General features: G+C 51.4%; 10 protein-coding genes across 10 annotated transcripts; 6 read left to right on the top strand and 4 right to left on the bottom strand.

Moving 5' to 3' along the window:
• Positions 1-34: 34 nt before the first annotated feature.
• On the top strand, positions 35-1,787 carry CABS01_02131 (amino acid permease; the record flags this gene model as incomplete). The annotated part of the gene is made up of 3 exons (XM_060535509.1): positions 35-550; positions 604-716; positions 773-1,787. The coding sequence occupies 3 exons, from the start codon at positions 35-37 to the stop codon at positions 1,785-1,787; spliced, it is 1,644 nt and encodes a 547-aa protein (XP_060395814.1).
• A 641-nt stretch (positions 1,788-2,428) lies between these two features.
• CABS01_02130 (uncharacterized protein) lies at positions 2,429-3,934 on the top strand (the record flags this gene model as incomplete). The annotated part of the gene is made up of 2 exons (XM_060535508.1): positions 2,429-3,781; positions 3,833-3,934. The coding sequence occupies 2 exons, from the start codon at positions 2,429-2,431 to the stop codon at positions 3,932-3,934; spliced, it is 1,455 nt and encodes a 484-aa protein (XP_060395813.1).
• A 988-nt stretch (positions 3,935-4,922) lies between these two features.
• CABS01_02129 (uncharacterized protein) lies at positions 4,923-5,375 on the top strand (the record flags this gene model as incomplete). Its single annotated transcript, XM_060535507.1, has 1 exon — positions 4,923-5,375. One exon carries the CDS (start codon positions 4,923-4,925, stop codon positions 5,373-5,375), a length of 453 nt encoding a protein of 150 aa, XP_060395812.1.
• A 394-nt stretch (positions 5,376-5,769) lies between these two features.
• On the bottom strand, positions 5,770-7,185 carry CABS01_02128 (uncharacterized protein; the record flags this gene model as incomplete). Its single annotated transcript, XM_060535506.1, has 1 exon — positions 5,770-7,185. One exon carries the CDS (start codon positions 7,183-7,185, stop codon positions 5,770-5,772), a length of 1,416 nt encoding a protein of 471 aa, XP_060395811.1.
• Positions 7,186-7,761: 576 nt separating this feature from the next.
• CABS01_02127 (FAD binding domain-containing protein) lies at positions 7,762-9,608 on the bottom strand (the record flags this gene model as incomplete). Its single annotated transcript, XM_060535505.1, has 3 exons — positions 7,762-9,010; positions 9,074-9,274; positions 9,355-9,608. The coding sequence occupies 3 exons, from the start codon at positions 9,606-9,608 to the stop codon at positions 7,762-7,764; spliced, it is 1,704 nt and encodes a 567-aa protein (XP_060395810.1).
• A 1,467-nt stretch (positions 9,609-11,075) lies between these two features.
• CABS01_02126 (CFEM domain-containing protein) lies at positions 11,076-12,702 on the top strand (the record flags this gene model as incomplete). The annotated part of the gene is made up of 4 exons (XM_060535504.1): positions 11,076-11,186; positions 11,289-11,424; positions 11,492-12,167; positions 12,267-12,702. 4 exons carry the CDS (start codon positions 11,076-11,078, stop codon positions 12,700-12,702), a joined length of 1,359 nt encoding a protein of 452 aa, XP_060395809.1.
• Positions 12,703-13,122: 420 nt separating this feature from the next.
• Positions 13,123-15,910, bottom strand: CABS01_02125 (B-cell lymphoma 3-encoded protein; the record flags this gene model as incomplete). Its single annotated transcript, XM_060535503.1, has 5 exons — positions 13,123-13,602; positions 13,726-14,490; positions 14,575-15,274; positions 15,337-15,700; positions 15,763-15,910. The coding sequence occupies 5 exons, from the start codon at positions 15,908-15,910 to the stop codon at positions 13,123-13,125; spliced, it is 2,457 nt and encodes an 818-aa protein (XP_060395808.1).
• Positions 15,911-17,145: 1,235 nt separating this feature from the next.
• Positions 17,146-18,792, top strand: CABS01_02124 (phosphatase DCR2; the record flags this gene model as incomplete). The annotated part of the gene is made up of 2 exons (XM_060535502.1): positions 17,146-17,962; positions 18,020-18,792. 2 exons carry the CDS (start codon positions 17,146-17,148, stop codon positions 18,790-18,792), a joined length of 1,590 nt encoding a protein of 529 aa, XP_060395807.1.
• Positions 18,793-19,247: 455 nt separating this feature from the next.
• On the bottom strand, positions 19,248-21,828 carry CABS01_02123 (ATP synthase F1; the record flags this gene model as incomplete). Its single annotated transcript, XM_060535501.1, has 3 exons — positions 19,248-20,956; positions 21,019-21,540; positions 21,618-21,828. The coding sequence occupies 3 exons, from the start codon at positions 21,826-21,828 to the stop codon at positions 19,248-19,250; spliced, it is 2,442 nt and encodes an 813-aa protein (XP_060395806.1).
• A 2,997-nt stretch (positions 21,829-24,825) lies between these two features.
• CABS01_02122 (uncharacterized protein) lies at positions 24,826-26,347 on the top strand (the record flags this gene model as incomplete). Its single annotated transcript, XM_060535500.1, has 6 exons — positions 24,826-24,861; positions 24,978-25,223; positions 25,322-25,524; positions 25,581-25,672; positions 25,742-25,909; positions 25,995-26,347. 6 exons carry the CDS (start codon positions 24,826-24,828, stop codon positions 26,345-26,347), a joined length of 1,098 nt encoding a protein of 365 aa, XP_060395805.1.
• Positions 26,348-26,483: the final 136 nt, after the last annotated feature.

Below are 26,483 nucleotides of genomic sequence, written 5' to 3'. Positions count from 1 at the left end.
CACATTGCACCATTCTACAAAGGCCGTCGCCACAATGTCACGATATAGAGCTTACGACAAGGACAGCGATGACGTTCCTGTCATCGAGGACGCACGCGTCGGCCGCGCAGGCTATGCCGATGACTCTACTTCAGCGGACGCCGACTTCGCGGCCATTGACCCGCACAGCGGCGTTAAGCGAGGCCTCAAGACGCGGCATCTCAGCATGATGGCTCTGGCGGGCATCATCGGGCCGGGTCTCCTGATCGGTGCGGGCGGCGCGCTCTCCAACGGCGGGCCCGCCGCCCTGCTCATCGGATTTGGCGTCATTGGTGTCATTGCGTTTAGCATTATGCAGAGCTTGGGCGAGTTGACGACGTTGTATCCTAGCGGTGGTGCTTTCACTGGGCTGGCTGATCGGTTTGTCGACAAGGCTTTCGGTGTTGCGCTGGGTTGGAATTACTACATCATCTGGATGTGTGTCTTGGCCAATGAGTACAACGTGCTGTCGAGCATTTTCGTCTTCTGGAGTGACAAAGTGCCGCTGTGGGGTTACTTCCTGATCTTCTGGGTATGCATTTTCTATGAACATCTTGGAGAACAACGCCGCTAATATGCACTCAGACACTCTTCCTTGGCTTCCAACTGCTCGGAGTCGAGGCTTTCGGAGAGGCTGAGTTCTGGTTGGCTTTGCTGAAGTTAATTGGCTTGGTTGCATACTTTCTCTTCTCCATCGTGTAAGTCACCATCCACAATACCAATTCCGATCAACACAAACTAATTTGGAACACAGATACGCCGCTGGCGGAATCCCTGGACAAGAAGCCCTGGGCTTCAAATATTGGCGTGACCCCGGCGCCTTCACCGACGGCTTCCGAGGTACCGCCAAAGTCTTTGTCTTCTGCTCCACATTCTACGCCGGTGTTGAGTCTGTCGCCGTCGCCGCCACCGAGACCAAGAATCCTCGGGTCGCCGTGCCACTCGCGATTCGCCAGGTGTTCTGGCGCATTATCTTCATCTACATGGGCTCTGCCTTCTTCTTCGGCCTTACATGCCCGGCTAATGCCGACGAGCTCGTGAACGGGGGCTCCCGAGCCGTGAAGAGTCCCATGACGGTGGCTATCCAGAACGCCGGCTGGGAAGGGGGCGTGCACTTGATTAACGCCTTCATCTTTGTTACATGCTTATCAGCGTGCAACTCGTCCATCTACATCGGATCTCGCACCCTTCTGTACATGGGACAGGATAAGAAGGCGCCCAAGATCTTAGGTAGGACCGATAGCCGGGGTGTCCCCATTCCGGCTATCGTGTTCACCAACCTGTGTGGCGCGCTGTCCATGATGAACATCAGCACAGGCGCTAGCAAGGCGTACTCGTACATCGTTAATCTCAGCGGTGTCTCGACTTTCCTCGTCTGGGGTTCCATCTCTTTCATCCACATCCGATTCAGACAAGCGTGGAAGGCTCAGGGCCATGCGGAGAGTTCACTGCCATTCGTTTCGTTATGGTATCCGTGGAACGCCTACTTCGGTTTGGCGGCAAACATTTTCCTGGCTATTGTACAAGGTTGGACCACCCTTGCACCATTCGATGCTGGATCATTTGTCGATGCTTACATCTTGTTACCCTTGTTTCCCATAATTTGGTTTGGATACAAGTTCTGGTATAAGACGCATTTCTGGAGGGTGGGCGAGATTGATCTGATGTCCGGTCGCCGACGCGATCTGGATGAGTCGCGAGAAATTGAGACTGGAGAACGTGACTTGGACAGGCTACCTTGGTGGAGGCGGTTGCTCAAGAGCTTTTGAAGCCATCAGATGGATCATGGGCTTCGGTATCAACCCGAAGAATGGGCGTTTCGGAAAGATGGCTGTATTTAGTTAGACACTGTCCGTTGAAAGGAATGCTGTGCCCTTTTCAACAATCTTCAAGATCCCGGTGGGATGAGGGATGCAGTATGGACAACAATACCCTATCGCATAGCGATCTTGTTTTAGATCTGCGGGTGGGTTGGTCGAACTTATGTGAGCCGTTGGAGGCGGAGTCGGTTTTCACCTTTGATGAGGGCCGAAGTCCGAGTTGGGAGTGCACCCGGGCCCCTTTTTTCGTCGTCGCATTCGCACCCGCCTGCGCACTCGCCGCGCTTGACCTCCGGACTCGGTTATGCACGTAATCTTCTCTTTCGGAGAACACCGCTGGAAAGTTCAAACGAGTAGTGTGTCTCACTTGTCATCCCACAACGTGCCGCGCGCACATCCAGGGTCGGGATGTGTTGCAGACAGAGGTATGTCCGCCGGCCTGTCCGGAGGATCCCAGACATCACTCGACATTGAAAATCTCCAGGTTTCTTTTCGATTTTACACTCGCAATGCAAAGCCGAAATCGATCCGAATGCCTCATAGATCAGTGGTGTTGAGCTGGATTCGGACGCAGTGAAGTCATTCAGAAGATGGCGACATATGCACACGGTACCGAGTCGTTACCTGGACCGGTTCCCGGCCAGCCCATAGGCTTCTTGGACGGCTGCGAATCACAGTCAACTCAAGAGACTGGCTCTACATCACTCGGGCTTTGCAAATACGAAAAAAGACAGAACACAGACGAAGGAGATCGGAATCAAAGTCTTGCTCTTATTCAAAGAATCTCCAAAAGGCACCTCATCAAGCAGCAAGAATCGCGAAATCAACCCCGATCCAGAGAGTTGCAGCAATATCTCGATGTCCTAAAAGATGCCATCCCAAGACTGCCTGACAACAATCTAACCCCCAGTCCTGAACTGCCGACGATTACCTTCAGTCGGCCCCGACTAGCGTATCCGATCATCATCAAACAGCGATCATCCAGAACATTGTCACTAAAATTTACACCAACTTACCCCCCGGGCTTACAAAATTGCGGCATCGAGAAGAGGGAGTTCTTGAGATGTATAGATGACCTGAACCGAGTAGACGAGCAATTAGGACCACCAGGAGACCATGCCATGGATATCAACGGCTTCGCTAGTATGACGGCTTTCACCATAGCGCGTCCCACGCTGCTTTCAATGGCGATAGGCGTGGCGTCAAGCTATAGAAAGCATACAACAAAACGCAGCGCAATGACTGAGATTCTGCAAAAGGCGAACAAAGAGCTGTTCCGTCCAAGAGGCCTAGTTTGCGTTCTTGTCACGTGCAGACGGACAGAGCCGAAGGAGCCTGAGAAGACACCGGAGACAGGAGGTACAGCAGCATCAACAGACATCCTGGATCGAACCCAGGAGAAAAGGTTGAAATTGAGGCAAAGGGTAGTGGGGAGATTGAGGGATTTCAGATGGACCGAACTTCCGCAATTCGAATTCTACGACGAGCACAACTCTCATCCGGATCTAGACAGCCATCGGCTGCCTGCGAGACACTCATATCGATCAAGACGGAGAAGAAGTCCGAGCATCGAACGCGAGGACAAAACAGGACTTAGGCAAGTGATACAAGAGAACTGCGAAAACGGAAACATCGGGGAGGGCCGACAGGGACAGTCCACATTAAAATGCGGAGTATCGAAGCATCCAGGAAGGACGAGTTATGAATTATTCCCTTTGAGTGGCAATAAAGCTACCGATTGGGATTTTGTTTCAAACCAATCTTCAAGCCTTGGATTTGCACTAGGAAAGGTTGAAGTCGAAAGCCTTACTGCCGATTTCTTTACCGCCGGAACAGATGAGGATACAACTCGCGAGGAGGCACAGCAAACGGATATGAAGCCAGAGCACACCAGTACTGTCTTCAAGCATCGAATTTATAGTCAGGGAAAGACTTTGAGTTCAGTAAGAACCCCTTTTCAATGCACCGTGATTTTGTCTGACTTCTCCTTGCAGGACGCACTTTGTCTTATGATACTCAATTCCCCTGAGGACGCCCAAGATGCAAATTTAAGACATCAAAAAATTACTTCATTTAATGGTCAACTACTAGGATAACCCTGAGATATTATATGTGACTGCAGGTCAAAGGCTGGTTCATCGTACTTAGCCTAGCTATAATCCATCAAGTTAGCCATCTGACTCTGTGTCACTCAAGTGCACCCGGTCACCTTTCAGTTCCCGCAGAAATCTTCAATATGCACCGACCGTCTTTAATTCTATGACCTTTGGTGCTACCAATATTGCCACGACTTTTCGAGCGATACCACAGATTTGAAATGACCTTCACACCAGGAAGTTTCAAGCGTATGCCTGCATGTTCCACTCGTCTAGCGAAACAAAGTTTTGGAAGATATTATGGGATGTCGCAGCCGTACACAGTGGGTAGTCTAACTCTCGTCCTGTTGTTTTCCAGGGCATTTTCTGTCACTACAGCTAACGCAGATCGAAAGAGGTTCTCCTACAAGATCCGAGGCTGAGATGCTGTCTCTCGGCTCTCTGCCTTCATTGAGAGAGGAACCAGGGCTTCAAGAGCCAGGACCGAAGCTCCGTGGACCTCAAAAGCCCGAAGTAGAAAGCAATTAATCAAATTTCTGAAGCCTCGAGATAAAATTTACGAGAATAATCAATGCCCAGAAAACGTGACAGAGGTGGGTTTCTGAGGAGAGTTGGGAGTGGCATGTTTTTGGTCCTACTGCTCACGAGAAGTCTAGATAGATAAAGAGGCAAGGCTTTCGGCAAACCCATCTTTCAAGACAGAACGAGTCAAAACGATTAGAAAAAGCGATTGTAGGTATCTGTCTACTTGTTTTGAATCCATCCTGAAAATCGACGTGTGCACCAACAACATTGTGGCGCAAAGTGTATATGCAAGCAGCTTACTTGTCAGCTTACGCTGCTGCCTAAGGTAGACTTGATCACCTCTCCAACCTTCTAGATGAGAATAGACTTGTCATCCTTACTTATTTATCTCATTGTCTGGGATTGCCTTATGACTGCAAGACTTCCCGACTCCGCTTTCAGACTCATTATCCAATTTTTAGCAATGGGTTCTATGAGTCCCCGCCACATCTTCCCCCTATTTGTCGCAACGACCACCACTTTTGGCGGACTACTCGCGCTCTTCAACCCCGCTGGTTCAATTAGAGCTTTCGGCCTTCCGGATAGCATCGCCTCGTCCCCGACCGCTCATGCTACCTTCAGCCTTTCTTCCGCGCGCACATCAGTCATTGGACTGCTGATTTACACATTTTATGCCAGAGGCGACTTCGGGGCTATCGACACCGTTCTTTTGACTTCAGGTCTTTACTGTGGTATTGTCGATGGATATGTTTGCTATAAGGAAGGTGAACCGGGAAAGGCGCTGCTCCGAATATTGAGCTCATGGGCGGTTGGGCTGTATGGTGGGCTGGGGATTACTTCTGTAAGCCATGTTACACATATTAATTCTATGTTTGAGGCAGCTGTTGACTATGGTATTTTGCATCCACAGGGATGAAAGGCACGTTACCTGACTAAAACTGTGTCGAGGAACACGAGCGAGCATATGAAGGAGAGCACTGCGAAGACTGGGTAACGCGTCGTTGTCAAGCATATTGAATGAGAATCGTTGATCAGGTAAGATGTTAGAGAGATGACAGCCTCGAAGAACTAGCCCGGTTGATGGCTGAAACGCGATGCCCAGATGCTTCTCGAGCGATGGAACACATCATTTCAACTATGGTAGCAACTCTGAATCATATCAATCACAAGCCCTTTCGCAGTGCTTTCCTCAACTTGTTTTGAATCTCACCCTGGAACATCTCATGATGTCTCGACGGGCTTACTGAAATATCAACACACGCTTCAAAATCTAGACTGAGGCCTCACGCGGTTTTGCTCATGACCTCTCATTAAAAGCTATCAACTTCAATTGTCGGGAACTTCAATAAGTCTTTGTCATTAATTCTCAAAGCATTCTTTAGGGCTGCAACAAACTCTGCCCAAGTGGTTGGGTCTTCGTTTGAAGGAAAGGAGTTCATTCCGCAGATGATCCTGGAGAACATTGCATGAGCACCACCATCTCCATCCGCAATCTCTAGAAACCCCGTGACTTCCTTTAGAAATTGCTCTCTCCACATATTTGCACCAGTGTGTAGGAGTCTTTTCACACATCGGCTCGCCACTATTTCGTAGAGAAACGTAGACGTTGGGAGACTGTCGTGATCGCATATTTGGAGTCCCTGAGCTAGCCTGTCACGAAACAGGTGAGGGAGAAAAGACTGCCCTTGACTCTTCAAATGGTTGATCACTCGGTGATAGAGTTGGAACGGCGTAATGTTGTAGTCAGCTGGCAATCGGTCTTGGATGCCGTCCTCCTCTGTCAGCCCCAGTAGACCATACACCCGGTCCCGAGGATCAGTACAATGATAGTCTTTCGAAAAGGCGAGAAGGCGGGTCAATTTGGGTCTCGCTCCAAAGCCGGGGTCTTTGTCTGTGAAGGAAGGGCGTTTCGGATCTGTTTGCCACGACCGTCGGAGTTTTGATAACTCTCTACAGCTGTTGACACGGGGCTCGATGCTGTAATGACTTTCCGACTTTGAGAGATGCTTGAACCCAAGATTTGTCTGGTCAGATATGCCAAATGGTCGAAACTGTTGCAGGGAAGTCCATGATATGGCGACAGATCCGCATAATACCCATAACTCTCTAGCCAAAGTAAACTCTTGCACAATCCATATCCGGGACCAATACGGTCGTGACACAAACCACTTTGCGTCTTTAAAAGAGAACTTCCGCTTCTGTGAGCGAAGGTAGTGGTTCCTCTCCCTTCGGGCAGTGTGCTTGAGGCCCTTGAGATATTCAAGCATGGCGGCGATTTCGCCTTCTTCCTGTCCTATCCACGAAATCACAAAGTGTGCCATGGAAAAAATGTCCTTCATCAAGCCGACTTGATGACCGCGCTCCGAGTTGTCATTTTGGTTGATGCAAATCGCGTCAACCCAGAAGTATTTTGGTAATATCGTGCCGGACTTCTTCTGCTGTGAGATGCAGTTTTCGTCGTTGTTGGCGATATTTTCCAGTTGTTGGAGGGCGTGCCATAGATTCTCTCGCACCCGGAATGCAACTTCGTTGATGGTTATGTCGTGGGTTGGTTCAGGCGCTCCCCAAACGTATGAGAGAGCGATAAACGGAGGAGCGTCGTTAAGCGAGTGTGTTGTCAGCGTGCATTGCAAGGGTTCGTCTTCCTGCTGGGGCTGAAATTGCAGGAGCCTGGTTGATTTTGTTTCGCAACTCAGCGTAGGGTAGATTTCATCTGTCAAAGACATGATTCTGTAATTTCGGTGGACCCCGTGGTGATCTGAGAGTGACAGAGTGCTTGTGTGACTGGACCGTTGAGTAAAGGCGGCCCAGATCAGCTATGATATTGCGAATCTCGCCCTCGAACTAGCGAACGTGGTTCTTGTTGATGCAATCATGTGAGAAACCTCAGCAAACTAGACAACATTAGTAAGGGTGCAGAAACTGGCTCTGTAGGGTGATGCACGTGAGCGGGTATCCTGCCACAGACTAGCACTGATTGGATCTTCTTTGTGACGCAAAGGAGGGGGCAATCGGTCAGACTCGCTGCCGCAATTTGTACAATGACTGGAGAGAACATCCTCAACCCCAGAGACAGCCTACGTCCATGTCCGTCGATTCGCTAGACACATTGTTGTCATAGCCTGGAGGTATTCCATCAATACCAACACCAGTGCGTGGATCTAGTTCAGAGTCACCGGACGCGAAACCACCTCGAACTCTTCCATAACTTAACGTGGCTCGCATTGCAAGATAGCTCACATTGAAAAGTTCCATGTAGCAGGTAGGTATTAATATGATTGTGTCAACTATAGCGATACTACTCAAGCCCGGCACATCTGTCCGTTGGCTGCAACAGTCCACGCCTCGCTACCGACGCCCTTAAGGACGTAGAAGAGCGATTCAGGATCATACTTCTTCTTGATCGTGAGCAACTTGGCGTAGTTGGTACCAAAGAAGGCATTCTGCCAATCCGGCTGCCTGAAGTCAGCCTCATTCATGTACGAAGCGCTACCCGGAGTAACAGCCGTAATCCAAGGCATGAACTCCTCCGTCATGCGTTTCTGCGAAGCCTCCATATCGGCCCACGGCGCAGCATTGTCCCAGTTGGTAATGAGCTGGAGCTGCATGACGGCCTTACGCCACGCCGGGTGGACCGAGTTCTCAGGCGCACCGGCGGGCTTGTTGTAGTGTCCGACGCTACCGGCGAGGAGGACGCCGTTGGCGGTCAGGTTCTGGACGACCTTTTGGTATTCTGCGTTGTTGTTCTCGATCGCTTCGCGGGGGATAAGACGACCACCGAACTGGTAGCGCGTCACCTCAAGGTTGCCTTGGGGAAGAGGACCCATGTAACGGTCGTAGTGGTCGCGGTAAGACAGCTCGCTGTAAGCAACGGCTAGAGTGATACCAAGTTCCTCCTGGAGGGCCTTGGTGAAGGGCGCAAGGACGACGTCGCGAACGTAGGCAGCAGTCGAGTTCCAGACAGTCAAGGGACGAAGGACGAGGAACTGGGCGTTGTGGAGGAAGACAGCAAAAGCGCCCTGGTCTGTCATGGCGGGCAGCAGCTCGTGGAACTTGGAGACAGCGGCGTTGAACTTCTCGGGCGTGGTCGTCGCGGCGAGAAGCTGGAAGGCAGCACCGCCGACGGTTTGGGCCGGGTAGGCACGGACGGTCAGGCCGGTGACGACGCCGAAAGTGCCGCCGCCGCCACCGCTGAGGGCCCAGTACAAGTCGGTGTTCTGTGTCGCAGAGGCGACGACAGTCTTACCGTCGGCGGTGACTACTTGGAAGGCGAGGGTCTGATCGGCTCCGAGACCGAACTGAGTTGACAAGGCAGAGTGACCACCTCCCTGAGTGAAACCGCCAGCAAGGCCAACTGTGGCGCATTCACCAGAGACGACAGCAAGGCCCTTTGCATGGGCAGCCTCAAGGATCTCGTAACCGAGGACACCGGCACCGACATTCACGGCCGGGCCGGTGTAGTACTTGTCAGACCATGTTGAGAAGTCAATGGTCTTCAAGTGGTTGGTCCAGATCGCAAGGGCCCCGGCACCGGTAGAACGTCCAAGGAAGCTAAAGAGAGGAAGCTGTCAGCTACTGTGGAGCGGGGCTTGTAGTCGAGATCAGGCTACTCACTCATGACCGGTGTTGCGGACGACGACTCGGAGGTTGTTGAGTTTGGCAAACGTGAGAGCAAGGCTGACGTCTGCGGTGCAGCGGACATCGACAGCGTAGCTAACATAGTTGCCGAGGGTGCAGGGGACAGCTCTGTCAGTAAAAGGGTCGCAGGACTGGTTGGCAAAGTAAGATTGCATAACAGAAGACGAGGAGGGAATGCTAAAACAATCATGTCAGCAACACACTCCGTCTGGAACAGGTTGGTTGAGGGGGTAAACCGAGGAATAGACGGGACTTACTGTGTCAAGGGGTTGGTCCAGGATGACTGCAGAGCAGCACAAGCCGCGGCATCGTATGTAGGATCATGGCAGGGCGATCCAATGGGCTTGGTGGCGACCAGACGCCCACCAACGGTTGCGTTGAGCAGGTTCCAGGCGGAGACTGAGGGCCAACAAGAGTCACCGGGCAGGCAGTGACATTGCTGCTTGGGGGTTGCTGCAGCTGTTGTGATGGTAGCCAAGGCGGTGGCTACGGCCAGATAAGAGAGCCTCATGTTGATGACTTGAGTTGGGCAAGCAGTCAAAAGGCCTAGAGATGGGAGAGGAGGTGGAGGGAGAGAGAGTGAGGGGTGGGTGACAGATTAGGTGCAAGCCACGAAAAGTGTGACTGGTTCTGGAACTCATATATCCCTCGCATCCATCATGCGGGATGCCAACATCTCTACCCCTGGAAGCACGAGGGCCTCGGCTTTTCGAGATGGATGTAAACTCCGCCTCCTTTCGAACTCGATACGGATTGTCATGGCAGCATTGCAACTGCGTTATCCAGAGTCGTATGTGGCAACTGCGTTGGAACTGTGTTGGTAATCTCCAGATCGATAGACTCACGGCTGCAATGCCCCAAACCGGTCCGACTGACAGTCTGGAGTACGCGGACGGGAAGAAACCATGTCGGCCGAGACAGGGCTTTTTCGGGGTCCCCTTCATAAGAATAATGGAACTTCCTATTAAGGCGTGTGACATCCGACGAGCACCCGCATTCTTTCTGCGCAACCGTGGGGCCGGAGTCGACCGGGGTGAGGGACAGAGAACGGATGAGACACCAAGCGGCCCCGACAATGACAAGCCCAGTGTCAATCTGTTCGTGGGGGCCGACTAGTTCTTGGTCTCCCCCAGCTTGGAGCCCACAGATCTAAATGAAGTCCCAATGATTAAGGTTGAATTAAACAGAGACTAAAACGACAACACGAGCTTCTCCTGCATTCTAGCTCCAAGACGGCGGCTTCAAGCGCTTCTTATCACAATTACCATAGAAGCCACCGCAAGAGGTGTGGAAGAAAAAGCCACCGCTACCAGATCTAATACTGAGTCAAAAAATGCGCCACTGAAGGAATATTCTCCAACGATTCCTTCACCCGCGATCTAGTAACGGGACTAATTTCCGAGACCCAGACGTCAGCCGCTGCTGTGCCGCCGGTGATTTCGATGCATTGCTGCACCTTTTTTTCCTGCAGGGGCTGCTTGGCCGGGGGCGCGAACGACGGGGTTGGTTCCCGTTTGGGGGAAGCCAAGAACCTACCAACCAGAAAACCGGACGGCTAGTTCGGAAAAGTTCCAGCTAAAGAGGGGGGCAGTATCAGCTTTCCCTAACGTACCCTAGTCTCGAAGGAGGACTTCGTAGACAAGAGCTCCGAAGTAGCTGCATCGGTTCGTGTCGCAGAAAGTGTTGGACCAAAGGAACAGCGTATCATCGTCCCCTCGAAGCGAAGGGAGAGTCGGGTAAAGTGGTAGACTAAGGGACTAGTGGTCAGTTATGGCGCGCCCTTGGGAATTCCTCGACAAGAGTTGGCGACTTGGCGATGAACCAAACCTGGGAGGTGGCCGGTCTGCCACATGGAGGACCAGGAATGTAATCTATGCAAGAAGCCCGTCCGATTTCATTTATGAAGAGAAGATCTTCCGGATCTCTGGGAATCCTCCAAGACGGAACCGCTGCTGCCCTTGCCCGCCCGTGAACAACAATGGCATCCTTCTTCCGCCTCGTGTTGGCGTTGCTCCTTGGCATCCTCGTCGCCGTACGGGCGCAGGAAACGACGATTTCTGCCACCAAACTCACTTATCCGGCATGCGCTGTGAGTTTATTCCTCTATCCCTTGGAACATTTTGACATTTCGGGGCGCCGTTGGGAAAACCGTTGGAGAAAAGTGGCTAACCGGCTGGGCATCTTCCCACAGACAAAATGCATAGCTAGCGCTTTTGGTGGCGGCTACTGTGCTCCCACAAACCAGACTTGTATTTGCACGAACCAGCAATTCCAACTAAACGTCACGCTGTGTGTCTCGGCAAGTTGCACGATACCAGAAGCTCTCGGTAAGTCCCTGATTCTCTCTGTCATTCGTTGATGATTGTCATGAAGGCTTACTCGATTTCACCACAGCCACGAAAAATGCGAGCTTAACAAACTGCGGCGCTCCCGTGCGTAATCGATCCGGCGAATATGTCGTCCTCTCCAACGTCATGGCCATCCTGGCAGCGGTCTGCGTTCTCAGCCGGTTCGGATACAAGATCTTTCTCGCGGGACTCGACGTCGGCTGGGATGACTGGTTCGTAATGGCGACGTTGATCGCAGCCATGCCGAGCGCCGTCATCACTGTTCATGGAACCACTGCGAACGGTCTGGGAAGAGACATTTGGACGCTGACGCCTGAGCAAATCACCAACGTCCTCTTTTACTTCTATATCATGGCCTGGCTGTACTTCTTGCAGGTGACGCTGGTCAAGCTCGCCATTATCTTCTTCTACATGCGCATCTTCCCCGCGCGAGAGGTCCAGCGCGTTCTCTGGGCGACGACAATCTTCATCATTGTGTGGGGGTTCGCGTTCGTCATCACTGCAGTTTTTCAGTGCAAGCCGATTCACTATTTCTGGGTCAAGTGGGATCGCATGCACGAGGGCAGTTGCGCAAACGCAAACGCCATCAGTTGGTCCAACGCCGCCATCAGCATCGCGCTAGATCTATGGATGCTCGCAATCCCCCTCTGGCAGTTGCGAGCTTTGCGACTGCACTGGAAGAAGAAGGTCGGAGTCGCGTTGATGTTCATCGTGGGCACATTGTAAGTTTCTTGACTCGCGCACACTACCAAGACCTGGGGTTACTGGGTCTTGGATTGTTTCTTCCGTGCGAGAAAAAACAAAAACTAACGTCGCATCAGTGTCACCGTCGTGAGCATCATCCGATTGCAGTCCCTGGTCGACTTTGCAAAGGGATCCAACGCTACCATGGACTTTATCGACGTTAGCGTGTGGAGCACGATTGAGATCTGCGTAGGCATCATGTGTGCGTGCTTGCCGTCCATCCGCATGATCTTGGTCAAGATCTTCCCGGCTATGTCCGGCTCGACACTTCGTAGCAAGGGACGTCAATATTACCAGCAGTATGGGAGCGACGTCAGGTCCAAGAATGCCGCTCAGCGCAGCCAGGCTCGGACTGTTGGTGTAGTCACCGTTGACCGGTCCAACTCCGTTCACGATGCACATGATCGGCAGATCAAGTTCCAGAAGACGTTTACGGTATCCTATAGTGATAGCGACGAGGCGGATCTTGTGCCGATGAATAATCTCCAGAAGCCGGGAAGAGTTCATCGCTAGTGGATTCCAGAATCTGCTATTTGAGCGGGTGTTCGCGAGAGAGAATCTATAGAAATTTTGAAATAATCCGTGTTCTAAAAATCATACTACGATCAATGCGATCGAGCTGCAGTGCCGATCGCGATTTTGGAGAGCGCTAATGACTCGACAATGAACGAGGCCAGGGTCACTGGCAGGGCTGCAAGGGACTCATGAGACTCCGAGCGTACTGGTGGGTATTGCTGATCCCAGCTACTCACTGCCGAGATGACCGAAAGAGACCTCTATCGAATTGATAGAGCATTTCCCTTGATTCCACATCTCCGATTTCCTGGTAATCTGGTTTCCAGTTGTTATCCGAGCCTAGGTATCGTCCCGAAGATCGACATTCTAAACGCAACTCCTCGGCTCCGAGTGACAAGTCTCATCTTAGCCTTCTGCTTACTCCCGGACCTCGTCCTCCGCATCTACGAACTCATCGTCAGATGATACCTCACCGCCACTCGGATCAATAAACACATAGCTGGCCGTAGATATTTTCCTATGGCCCCACTCATCTTCAGATGCAACTATCGTCGATTCATCGTCGGCGTCTTGTCCCGTCAGACCCTGAAACGGCAACTCCTGCCCTCGTGCAGAGTTCATCAATGAGACCCATGCAAGCTTCTCTGATTCGAATGGCTTACGGGTAACGGCGCAGTGGTTGTCGCGGCATCTGACGAAACACTCGTTGGGAGTGTGCCCATCTTTGTCTCTGATCGCCGTATCCACGCCACAGAGATTGGCGGATGCTAGGATGTCCATCGCCTCCGTGCTCCCATGTAAAGCTGTCAGGTGGAGCAAGCTCCTCTTATTGTTGTTCAAGAGGCTCAGTCTTTCGGGCTGCATCAAACTTTCATTAGGCACCGGAGACTGCAGTTCCTGACAAAGAGATAATTTGATAGAATCGCGGTTATCACCGGGTTCCCACGAAATGACTTGAGTTACCCCTGATAGAACCGCATACGGACTACCTTTTCTCAAATAGTAAAGCGGAAGACTCACCGGGAAGCCCTGAAGGTAAGGAGCCATCACCTTCAATACTGCAAGGCTGTTGTTTGCGATGGCTTGCCCGAGCGGCGTGTCGCCTGTATGATTCCTGGTAAGTAAGAAGTGACTGTATTCTCTCAGTAGAATCTCGACGAGGTCTTCCTGATCGGACACACAAGCATGATGCATGATATTCGCCGCTTCATCATCGCTGATGTGCACATCAGCCCCCTTGCGCAACAAGTACTTCAGTATCTCCGGACTACTCATGTGCATCATGGGTGTTCGCATGTGCTTATCAAGGGCGTTGACGTCTATCCCTACGTCGAGCAGTGCAACGATGCTATCAAAATCGTCTGCCCAGCATGCACAGTGCAGCGCCGTGAACCCACAAAGGTCTCTGGCTTGGACATCGGCGCTCCATGGGTCCTGAGTAATGAGCCGGGTAGCGTCTGATTTGCCGTTCTCAGCTAGCCAGTGGAGCGGAGTCCGGCCGAGGATGTCCTTCGTGTTGATATCTGAGTACTCGGATTCTCGTAGAAGGGCTTCCGTTATTTCTTGACCATGTCGCGCTCCCAAAGCGGCGACTTTGTGAAGATTGGTCCAGCCTAGCCTATCGGCAAGATCCTCTGTATCAACTGGGAGGTTGTATTCTTGGCTTCCTCTGCGAGTAAGGACAGTGATGGCTGCGGACTTTTGGTTTTCATCTGCGAGATTCTGGTCCATGCCTTCATTCTTGAGCAAGTTGAAGACGGCTGGCTGATGAATCTTAGCAGCGACCTGGCATTCGAGATAGTAAATCAGCACGATTCCGCACTAAGGTATTCCACAAGGTACGTCGGAATGCAGTTTGAGTAGTCTTACGTGCATAATGGATTGGCCCCATTGATTCCTGACATACATCAGATTCCGGTCTTTCGATAGTAACTCCCGCAACTGCCCGAGATTTCCGGCCATCACGAGCGGCCAGACAATATGGTCCTCTTCCGGGACGATCAGCGGCACGTTGACTGAAACCTTTGCCCCAGCATCGAAGACGTTCTCCAGGTTAACGGAAGCCATTATCGCTCTCGAAACCAGCCAGGGTGGGAAGTAGCAGGTGATGTTGTGTTTACTCAGGCTCCTCCTACATGGTGCATAGTTGCAAGGTCGCATTGATATTGACGAGTCGAAACTCCAGTGGAGCTGGCCGACGACGTTTCTCAGCCACGGGGGTGTACGGACCGCTGCCCGGGTGTGACATCGGCATCGGCACCCTCGCGGACATCGATGCGAGTTTACACTCGCACAGATGAGAACAGCTGGACTATTGGCTGATACCCCGCTGTTGGCCACTTGTAAATCGGGCTCGCTCGTCGATATTTGTCCTGGACTCAGGCTCTGGGCCTGCTCAATCAGAGGCTGCATGGAACGAAGAAGGTTATGTTGCCTAGCGTTCAAACTCTGAAAGCCGATCTGCATGTCTTTTTGGGTTTTATGCTGTTGCTCTTGCAGGGCACAAATGGCATCATGGCTTGCGACTGTTACACTCTGGATTTGAAGGACTGTTGTTGTGAGGAGCTCTCTGTTGCGGGGTAAGCATGCCAGCTTGGCTTTCGAAGATCGTTGGATCAATGGCTCACTTACTTGTTGTCTAGTTGAAGTAAATCGAGTTGAGTCCGTAAAATATCGCACGAATCTCGAATGTTCATCTTGATACGTTGGATATCGGCTTCCGATCGCAGCATCCTTGCTCGCTTGACTTTGGTAACAACATTTCCATCCTCGGTTTGCCGACACGAAAGTCGGGTGCTGATGCATTCAAAAAGACCATTAGTTCTGGCTGAGATAGCGACGCGATTACTTGTGACCACCCACTGAACTAGCAATTCAAACTCTGTCACGCGCTCTTTGATGGCTTTGAGGACATGAACAATGGATGGTGGTATTGGATCTTCATGACTATCTCTGTGCCGGCTACGCAGACAGGCCTCTGTATCCAGAAGTAAACCTATGGCTAGATTAGCGCCTCTGAACTGTTACGTACCAAGCTACAGGGTAAGCTCAACTCACCTCGTAATATCTCGGCATCGGTAATGAGCTGCTTGAATATTTCTGGTGCTTCCCATAATGACTTGAGCGCGCCTAAAGCTAGCCCTGAGCCTTTGCCAGTCAGTTGAAGTATCGTGAGAATGCTGGTTGTGATCGACAAGGGATCCATTTTGGCGCGATGTTGTCCGCATCGTTCTGTTGAAGATTACGAGGAGAATCCTTTTACACACCTGAAGTGGAAAAGTTCTGCACTTCTATGAAGAACATACCGCCAGGACAACAATCGGGCCTTGGAACCACTTCCGGCTTCTCTAAGAGATCGAAAATTTACAGCCCTCTTTACTTGTATTACACCAGAGGCAGGCTATGGTGCGGAGGGTGGTCAGCCCATTTCATGTGGCAGCGTCGGCAGTCGTTATCAACGCTGGAGCCGGAGCAGCGGGCCAAACACAATGGCCGTTACAGAACGTGGTACAGGTCGTTCCATGCTGTTCAGCTACACAGAGTATCAGCAGAGCGACCGGGAGTGGGATCCTTCGACTTGACCTCTCCAGTGTGGTTGGTAGTTGAGCAAGGTCCCTACCAAGAACAGTGTGATCAAGACGTGTTATCCTGCGCGAGTGATATGCCAGAAGACCCTCGGAGTGGCTGGTTCAAGTCAGGGCGGAAAGTCGTTGGCGACAATTTCTTCGCACTATGACCCGCTCCAAGTGATCATCCATCGACCTTCGGTGTGTCGGATTTGCGAATATGGTTGGCATCACGCCTCAGGACTTGATGTTACGAAAAAGGATACATTGTGGACTGGTGACTGGCTCATGAGGCCGTTTTCTCAATGCCCTGTTGACTGCGAACATTTCAAGTTATTAGAAGCGGATTTAACAAAAGAACAAAGAGCCCTAGCATGATCGCCTTGCTTCGCGACTCTTGCGATTATGGACAGCACCACGGAAGGTGTATTGTCACTCACGATTGATCATTGGAGCATATGGATATTTCCACTTCCAGCCTCTGAAGATGTTGCTTGGCAATACGTCCCCCTGACGCCGCCCATCAGATTTTGATCCGCGTCCGGTCGAGACCAGACTGAGCGAGCTGGTGGAGTCCTAACACATCGCCCGGAGCTTTTGGTCAGATTGGTTGTAGTTACACAATCGTCGTCTAGGTCTCATTGGTTGGTGTTCCGTGAGAGATGGGATGCCGGTAGCCGCCAGCCTCCAGAAATTCACCAATTCGAGGGCGGGAAGTTGCGCATGTTGGGTCACATGATACTAGAATCAGGCAACCAACTCACTATGATGACACTCGCTTGCCCCGCATTCTTTTTGTTCCTTTTGCACGTTTATCCTGAGCTCAACGGCGAGGCGTTCGGTCGAAGCTTGACGTCATCCAACCAATTCAGAAATGAAGCAACTTAACACCGTGATAACAGATTTATCTGTCACATCCTGTGCCTCACCTGGCGTCCCAGTCGCCTGCCCTCTGGAAAAGAGGACATGGAATCGACTCGAGAAAGATCTCTACCTTCACGCAGGCGAGCAGGCAGCATGGATATACCTTGAAGAAAGGGATAAGGCCGATGTTGCCAATGGCAATCGCGTCATCACGGATATCTGGGTTGGCGCCACGAAGCCCCCCGGTGATGGCGAGGACAGCTGGGAGCAACGATCCTGCGGCATTTGGATCCTGAGAAGTCACTACACTGACAACTATTTGAGATTATTGACAGGTATTGACGTTCTCTTCGGAACGGATGCTGTCGACCCACGACCAGGCTGGACACTATTACCCGCACCCCTCCAACTTGAGGATCAACCGGACGTGCCCGCACCGAGGCTTTCAGCGCGATTTGGTCCACCAATACCCAGACCTGACGACCCGAATGCGCCTTTACGTGTCAACAAAGACGGAAAATTCAAGATCGTCCAGATTTCCGACACGCACATGGTCACGGGTGCTGGAGTTTGCAACGATGCCATGGACGCAAATGGTCAACCTATACCTAGTATTGAAGCTGATCCGAACACGATTAAGTTCATTGGGGAAATTTTGGACGTCGAGAAACCCGACTTGGTGATTCTCAGCGGGGACCAAGTACATCATGATATACCAGACACACAATCCCCTTTGTTCAAGGTTGTGTCACCTTTGATCAGTCGATCGATTCCTTTCGCGGTGGTTTTTGGAAATCATGACGATGAGGGCACCTACGCGCTGTCGCGTATGTCTCGAAGCACTTTTTCTGTTCGATTTTCTGTGCTGACACTTGTTGACGTAGGCGGAAAGCAAATGGCAATACTGCAAGATCTCCCATTTTGTCTAGCACAGGTTGGGCCCGAGTCAGTAGATGGTGTGGGCAACTACTATCTCCAACTCTTTTCCAGCGACGAAAAGCAGGTCCCATTAGCAACAATGTTCTTTTTCGACTCTCATGGGCAAATCACGAGTGATGGCAAGAATCCCGACTACGAACCAATCCAGCAGAGTCAAATCGACTGGTTCACCTCCACTTCACGGCATCTTAAAAAGACCCGCATTGCAAAGAGAGACGCTAGCTCTCCCTTTCTTTCTTTGGCTTTCATGCACATACCCTTCCCCGAATACGCAGGAGACGATTTGTCGATAAGCGGTGGCAAGCGGAGAGAACCAACCGAAGGCCCCAGCATCAACACGCATCTTTACGATGCTCTGGTGCAAGAAGAGGTTTCTGCGGTGGGCTGTGGGCACGATCATGTCAACGACTTCTGCGCTTTATTGCCGAAGTTGCAGCGAGGTCATTTGGTAGAACGTGACGATCAATCGGTCAAGCATGGCCCGTGGCTCTGTTACAATGGAGGTAGCGGGTTCGGGGGTTACTGTTCCTATGATGAAAATCGTTACTACAGAAGGACACGAGTCTGGGAGATCGACGCGAACAAGGGCGATTTGAAGACATGGAAGCGCATCGAGTACTCCGGTAACCGATTCGAGGAAGTAGTACTTGTAGAAGGTGGCCGAATCACAGCTCCCTCAACAATGTTAGAAACCGAGAAGACATGCAGAATCCTATAGAGAACGAGATCCCATGCTCCGCAGAAACGTCTTAGGAGCAATAATACACAATAAGGTGTTGGTCATGTGATTATAGAAGGGCAGTGATTTTATTGGATTGAGAGATGGAAAAACCACAGGCTCTGAGTACGATATGCGTAGCCAAAGTCCGAGGCCAAACACCACACAATCCTGCAAACGATAGAAGACCAGATACAAGTACAAGCACAAAATTGTCCAAGCCAATCAAGCTGAGTGGAATAATACAGCCTCGTATGACTGTGGATGTTCCAAACTCGCGAAGTCGAATCGAAAAGCCATCGATGGCAAGAATCCCACGCTCCTCCGCCATTGGCATCATCAACCGGAACCTCTGCCACAGTCGGTGAAGGGTGACCAACTCATCCATCATCAGTACGTGGGAATGACCTGTCGTTAGTCGTAGCGAATTAGCACATTGTTATCCACGCATCAAATCAAAGATCCTCGTCGTCCATCATGCAGAGGCCGTCGTCGTTCGAGTCCCAGGACTTGCGCTTGTGGAGCGAAGGCACCCATGTACTCTCACGGGACTTGAGGAGCTCCTCGAGGGTGGCGTTCATATGGTCGGAATCATCGGGGCTGTTGCTCACCTTCGCTCCCTTGTAGGACTTATCCGACGCGGTAAGTAAGTCTAGGACGGACCTCTTGGTCCGAATGACACTGGTAGTGCTGGTGACATTGTTACGGGGAGCCGAGTTGGCGCTCTCCTGTCCGACGGCGCTCTTGATCTTCTGGGAGGCAGCGTCGACGATGACGGGGACGACCTTGCGCATGGCAGTCTTGGCGATGTCCAACACGGAGGGGGCTATCTTCTGGACGCCGGCCTTAATAACGTCGAAGAAGCCCTCCTCGCCGTTCTGGGGCTCACTGACGCGAAGGCGGTCGAGCTTCTCCTTGGGCAGAGCCATGAGGGTCTGCAGAGCGGCTTCTGCGGCAGCAGCACGCTTGAACGCGAGGAGTGTGGCATACTCGTGAGAGCCGACGGCGGGGGGGTCGAAGGAGGACTCTGCGCCACCACCGAGACGGCCGATGACGCCGGAGAGTGCTCCCTGCGCGGCACTCGCAATGAAGGGCTTGGCGAAGCTGATGCCCTTGCTCAAGACGGAGCCGAGGGAGTCAAAGAAGCCCTCTTCGCCCGAGACCGGACGCGTGGGTGCCAGAAGGCCCTGAACAAAGGCTCCTTGCGAACTCTGCTGGTTGTATTGGAGCCCCCTGAGCTGCTCGCGAGGAAGCTCGATATCAGATTCCTGGAATCCAGAGGCTCCTCGTTCCTGGATCTTGGCCATCTGGCGATGAGCCAGGTGAAGCCCGGCCTCAGTGAGCTGGGGCTGAGCAACCTTGGCGATGGCATCCAACTTGGGTCTGAAGGCGTTGTACTTCGAGTTGATGGTGTGGAGAATCTCAGCGGTCTCGGGGGTATCCTCGAGCTTCAGTAGGGCCTGAAGCGACGCCTCGGCGAGCACCGCGCGCTCAGTGGCGCCCGAGTTGATCGCGGTCTCGACCGCGGCAGTCGCATTGCCGTCCTCGAGAGCGCTTTCGGCACCTCCGACAGTCGAAAGGATGCCGCCAGCGATGGCACCGATGGGCCCACCAATGGGGCCAAGGAAAGGAGTGACAGTCGAGACGACAGGTCCGGCGACCTTGGCAATCGACCTGATGATATCGAAGAAGCCCTCCTCATCCGAGCTCTCCTGAAGACCCGTGCCCGAGTTGTAGTGGGTCGGCTGCGGGGGAGAAGACACGTTCTCCTGGCGAAAGCCGTTGTAGCCGTTGCTGTGTCCGTTGGAGGGACCATTGGAATATCCGTTGCCGTTACCGTTGTACGTGTTGCCGTTGCCGTAACCGTTGGAATAGGGGGCGCTGCCGTTCTTGACCTGCCCGTTGCTGGGCGCGCCGTTGGAGGCGCTGATGTTGCTGCTGGGACGAGCATTGCCGTTGGCAGTGAGAACCTTGATACCCTGGCGCTGTGCTTGTGGGAACTGGGGGCTGTTGAAGAGATCGAGGAAAGCATGGTAGTTGTTACCATAGGGGCCGCCGATGGAGTTGCCAGAGTTGCTCTCGTCGCCACCACCACCGTAGCAGTGAGTGCCAATGGACACCAGCGCGTTGTTCTCAACCTGGAAGATTGGGGCACCAGACTGGCCTGTTTTCAGGTATCTGTCAGCATGTTACCATAGGAGCAGAAGAGACACTTTGTCAACTTACCGGCGAAAGTCGAGACCTGGTACTCAATCATGTGGCGCTCGCTCTTCTTGAGGTCATACTCGGTAGGCGCGAACTCCTCGTACATCTGGGCACCCTTCTCTCCGCTCTGTCCGTTCTGGCCCTCGAGGTATTTGTCACCAGGGTATCCAACAACACCAATGTTGGCGTTCTTGGCGAACAAAGGAGTCTCCTTGAACGGGATGTTTCGGAGGTTTCCGGTGAAGGGACGGTTGACCTTGATGAAGGCAACATCGTGTCTGCGGTTGCCGGCAGCCTCGATCCACTCAGCGGTGGTGATGATACGCTCGCCAAAACGGGCTTGGACATTGGGGGTGCCAATGGACGCGCGGCCAGAGTATCCAATGTAGCACTTGATTTCCGTAGCGCTCTGGAGGCGGTGACCCCAGTCGTAGACGACATGACCGGCGGTGACGACGGTGTCCGGGCTGATGAGCCAGCCGGAGCCCATCATCCAGACGCTGCCGTTGCCCTTGTTGAAGCAAGCCTGGATCTTAACGACAGCTGGAGTTCCTTGTGTCAGCTTTGCCTGATTCCAGGGGATTACAGATGGGGGTTTTGTAGGATATTGAAGGGCTTACATCGGAACTTGCCACCATCAGCAAAGCTCTGAGGCTCGACGCGACGACGCTTGTCATCGTCGAAGACGGACTCAGTGCCGTTGCTGCCATCATCGGGCAAGATGGCAGACTCGGCAGGGAGATCAGGGTTGGAGGACTTCAAGCTCCAGACCGCAGCGCGAGGAGCGCCGCTGGTGGCGATGGAAGTGTTGGAAGGGGCGTTGTAAGACATTGTTTGGTAGGGAATGGCTTCGTAGTGAATGACTTTTCTCCTGGGTTTTGCCGGGCAGATGTTACTGAGAGCGAAAAGAAGAGCAAAAAGTCGATTGACCAATGAGAGTGAATATGAGAACAAAAGTTGGAAAGTATGCTTGTTTGCGAGAATCTTGGCGAACTGATAGTGATTGGAAGCTGGTGATAACGGGAAAGAGTTGTCAGGATGGGGTGGTTTCGATGGAGGCTTTTATAGTTTGAGATGAAGCCAGCAGTTTGGATTTCGCACGACTCGGTTGATCATCTTGCCACTCAGCTATCAGCCGCAGCTTAGCACCCGTGTCGTGACTAGAGTAGCTGTGTGATCAAAAATGGTGGTGGAAGGTTCAGCCAGCCTCTTCGCGATACAAATCACAACTTCCACTTCTCCAGGGGTAAAGTCGAGGCACACATGAGCTTTTCCTCCCTTGCCTCGCCTAACTAGCATCCATACCAGCTTCAGTTGAGGCGATATTCAAAAGACATCCAATGGCTTGAGTGGTTCGTACTCCTCCTCGGGTGTAGAATCCTCGAATTGTTTAGGAAGCTGTCGCGATCTTCGCCACTTAGAACCCACGACGATCATTTTGGCGCTATCTCGCGCACCTTGTGAACACAAACTTGGAATTTGAAGGAACCACCTGACTTACTGCTGTCTGAATACCTCAGCACGATACATGTATACAACGTATAATCATCATGTACGCATATGTCATACCATCGGCATCCGCGTTGAAAATTTCCCCCTCTGCCAGGAAAGCCCAAGAGGCTGGCTGACCTCAATGTCAGTTCGGAATATGTGATCCGAGGCGTCATCCCAAGCGCTGGATAGAAGCGGGTATGCAAGGCACATTGCTCGTCGCCTTATTTGGGATATTTTCGCTGGAACAGGCAAGTCCAGAACTTTTGAGGCGGTTGCATATCACGGCTTTTCCCCAAACTGAGTCCATAGATCACACTCAGACGTAGTTCCGAATTCTTCCACATTGCTTTTCCGCTGCCACAGCCAACTCTCATTCGTCAAGGGTCTGAAAAGCGTTCTTGAGGGAACCCGTGTGGCTGCCTGTAATGAAATAGTGACCAACGTGACAGAGATGGTTTCGTGCCCATCATTTGACGGCATTTCACTAACATTGCAGGGGTAGAGCTGCGGTCACGACCATATGTGGATGAGGCGTAGCTCAAATAGGTAGCTTCTCGGCCCGCCCACGGCCCCGCGGTTCTGGCCCTTCCCGTCCCCACTCACATACCTTGCAGCTCAGCTGAATTCAGCCAGCCGCCGACGACTGAGCTGAACCAAATGGAACTTGCTAAACCCTTTCGCAGTAGCCGACTGCACTTTCTAAGAGCACAATAGAACCCTGATTTGCGGGGACCAATCAGTCAATAAGTGTGATGCCGCGCGGCGTGTGATTCGAGAAGCGCTGGTATGAAGGGGCAAGGCACAGCTAAACCACAACACTGAAAGACACGATGACGATTATATCGTCGCGTGGTGAAGATCGAAGACTGTGGGCCTGGGTCACTGCAAAAATAGGTATTCGAGTGAGAAACTAGGAGAAAAAGTGTTGAGAGCATTTCAGGGACGATGCATATATGGTCTGGTTCATTATCCATGGGTCAAGCATACAGCTTGCTTATATCTCAATGAGTTGCACTCAGTAGCACAAGTATGTGAATTGCCTTGCGTGACATGAATCACAATAGTTGAGATGACATCTGGCGACTTGATTTTCGATCTTCAGTGCGAAGAGGGTGGCAGACGTAGTGAGAATTATTGACAAGTGGAATAAAGTGTGGAGGAAGAGGACTATCAAAGCTCGGCGGCAACTATACCAGGCACTGATGTGGAAAGTATGTCAACAGACGAAGAGACGCGAAGACTGAGGGGGAAAGACCGGGTCTGGTCAACTGTCGCGTTATGTCGCCGCCGCGGATAAGGCAAGACGATGTGTGGAGAGTTTACAGTAGTACGTCCAAGTATCCTGTATTGCAGTAGCACTCATTATGGAATGGCGATAGTCCTGACTTTGAGTGTAATCTGGCCTATTCCACTATGGTATCGGACTCAAAGAAATGAGGGGCGATGTAGATACTTCCACGTGGCAATATTAAATTCACGAGTATCCTGAAGATGAGTTAATCAATCGCACACATAGCATTCATATGGGGCCTGTGTATATCATTAGGATCGATCTCAATTCATCCACACCTGAGAAGCTTCATCACACAGATTTTTCGAGATCGAATATGCCAGAATGTCTACTCATATCAGATCAATCGTCACTTGTCAGGCTATTGTTTGCGTATAATGAGTATTGATTTGACCAAGACCACTCACGAGTTCACTACCTACTGGGAGATGGGAATCTGCAGTGATTATGCCTTCCAACGAAGAGTAAAGAGGCTCTTCTGAAGTTTCAGAGGGTCGTTGGGTCGAGTGATACCTAGTGCTGCGGAAGCACTCGAAGTGCGATTGAAAGTATTGCCACTGGCCTACAAGATCACGATGAGAGTTCAAACGGTGGTCATAACCTCGATCAAGTCCAAATACTCGGGTCCGCTAGATATCGTTGGCTTGTTTCTAACCCGTATCTTAGGTCAAGTATTAGTTTTGCCGAGCCCGGCGCTTCATCGAAAAGTTGGACAGATAATCACGTTAAGAAGCGAAACCGAAGCGGACAAAGGAACCAAGTTTTCCGTTTTCAGATTGTTGGTAGGTCACTGCTCGATCGCGCTTAGATGTGGCTGTCGATGTGGACGTGCCCCGACCCCTTGTGGCGGCGCTCTAACTGTTTGCAGGTGTTTAGCTAGGCAAAAGCCATCTGGAGAGCTAAAGTACAATTTCCATCTAAACATGATAAAGCGCAGATTCCTTCAGTGGGGAATTTCGGGGGATTTGGCCTAAATTCTTCTCCCATGGTCGGCCTTGATATGTCTGGTTTTTCGAATTGGAAGTATCGCGAATTACTTCATCATGGACGTGAATGGGCCATCCGCAGGTGCGGTTATTGTACGTCACGATGCCTCCAGAGACTTCACAACTCATTTTGTGTTATCTTCCCCCGCAGAATACTAGCTTCTACGCAGTCTTTCAGATCAAACCCCTAGTCAGGCTAACATAGTTAGAGAACCGAATTCACATTGATAGGAATCGCGGCTGTTCTGATCGGCGCCCGAATATACCTGCGATTAGTCATTCAGAACCTTCCCCTTATCACGAGCGACATTCTTGTTTGTGTTGCATGGCTCTTTACTGTAGCATCCGCTTCATACGATGTTGTGTTCCATAAGATGGGAGTATTGCGTTCACACGTTGCCTATACCCTAGAGGGGTATGACGGGACACCCGAGGACCTAGAACTTGTGTGGAAGGTAAGCATCCTTGACTTCCGAGAAGTAAGATCCTCGATTCTGGAGAGATGCAAGGGTGTCTTGTTGTTGCAAGTCAGTTTAATAACCACTCTATGCAGTTGCAATGGAGTGGCCAATTTCCATTCTTCACAGCCTTCTATCTCTGCAAGGCAACACTCCTGAGTCTATATGCTCGATTTTTTCCGATCTTCATGGAAACTAGGCGCAAGATTCTCTGGGGAACCATGGTGTATTGTGGCTGTGCGTATGGTACCAACATGCTCACCCTACTTCTCATTTGTAGGCCTCTGCGAGGAAATTGGTAAGGCTAATCCGCTCGATCATGGAAACCTTGCCTCCAACTGAATTCTCTTCAAGGTCCCAAGATCCGGCAGTCGCATGTTCCCCAATAGTCTTCGCTCAAGTATTTCAAATCGCTTGGGCATTGAACTTTGCCGCAGATCTGATGAGTAAGTTTGGCATCACTGTGTCTATGACATAAGGTAAACGAGCATTCGGACTTCTCACACATCTCAAAGTTTTCTGTCTGCCATTCTTAGTATTGTACCGACTGCAACTCCAGAAAAATGTCAAGATCAGTGTTTACTGCACATTCTTTCTGGGAGCCATCAACTTAGCAGTCAGCCTGGCACGGTTTCTAGGCATTCAGGTGTCTGTAACATCTTTTCGCTCCTTCACACTCATTGGTGAGTCGAAACTAGTTCTAATCTGACGTCCAATAAAGCATCTTACCTCTTTGCACGGACCATGGTGCTAACACCGACCTGACAGAGTTGTGGAGTGCTATTGACTTGCAAGTCGGTTTGATCATTGCTTGTTTACCGCCCCTGCGGCCGTACTTGTCTTATGATTGGAGAATTTGGCCTTTCCGATCAGCAACTCAAATCCCTAAAAGTTCTTGCAATCGCACTGATCTTTCTGAGCTTTCTCGACAGACCGATCAGCTAACAGCACAAATGCGTGATATCGACGATGCGGGCTTGATAAATAATATCAACGACAACTTAGGACAAATCGGTACCAGACAGGATCATGATGTCGAGTCGCCAGCTTTAGGAAGTCCAAAATCGTCAGCGTCAATGCTCCGGAGCAATCATCGACCAATACAAAACATAAGTCAATGAAGGAACTAAGGGTGATGATATACCAAACAGAAACGAAAGGTTTCATTAGGAATGAAGAAATGGATTATTGGAGAAGTCTCGATTTTCTGGGTTGTTTCTCGAAGAAGACCTTCCCCTGACGAGCTCTATCTGCTAT

The sequence above is a fragment of the Colletotrichum abscissum genome (assembly GCF_030869225.1).
Source record: "Colletotrichum abscissum strain IMI 504890 chromosome Unknown Scaffold_4.1, whole genome shotgun sequence".
NCBI classification, from domain to species: Eukaryota; Fungi; Ascomycota; class Sordariomycetes; order Glomerellales; family Glomerellaceae; genus Colletotrichum; species Colletotrichum abscissum.
This window is presented reverse-complemented; position numbering and strand designations above follow the sequence as displayed.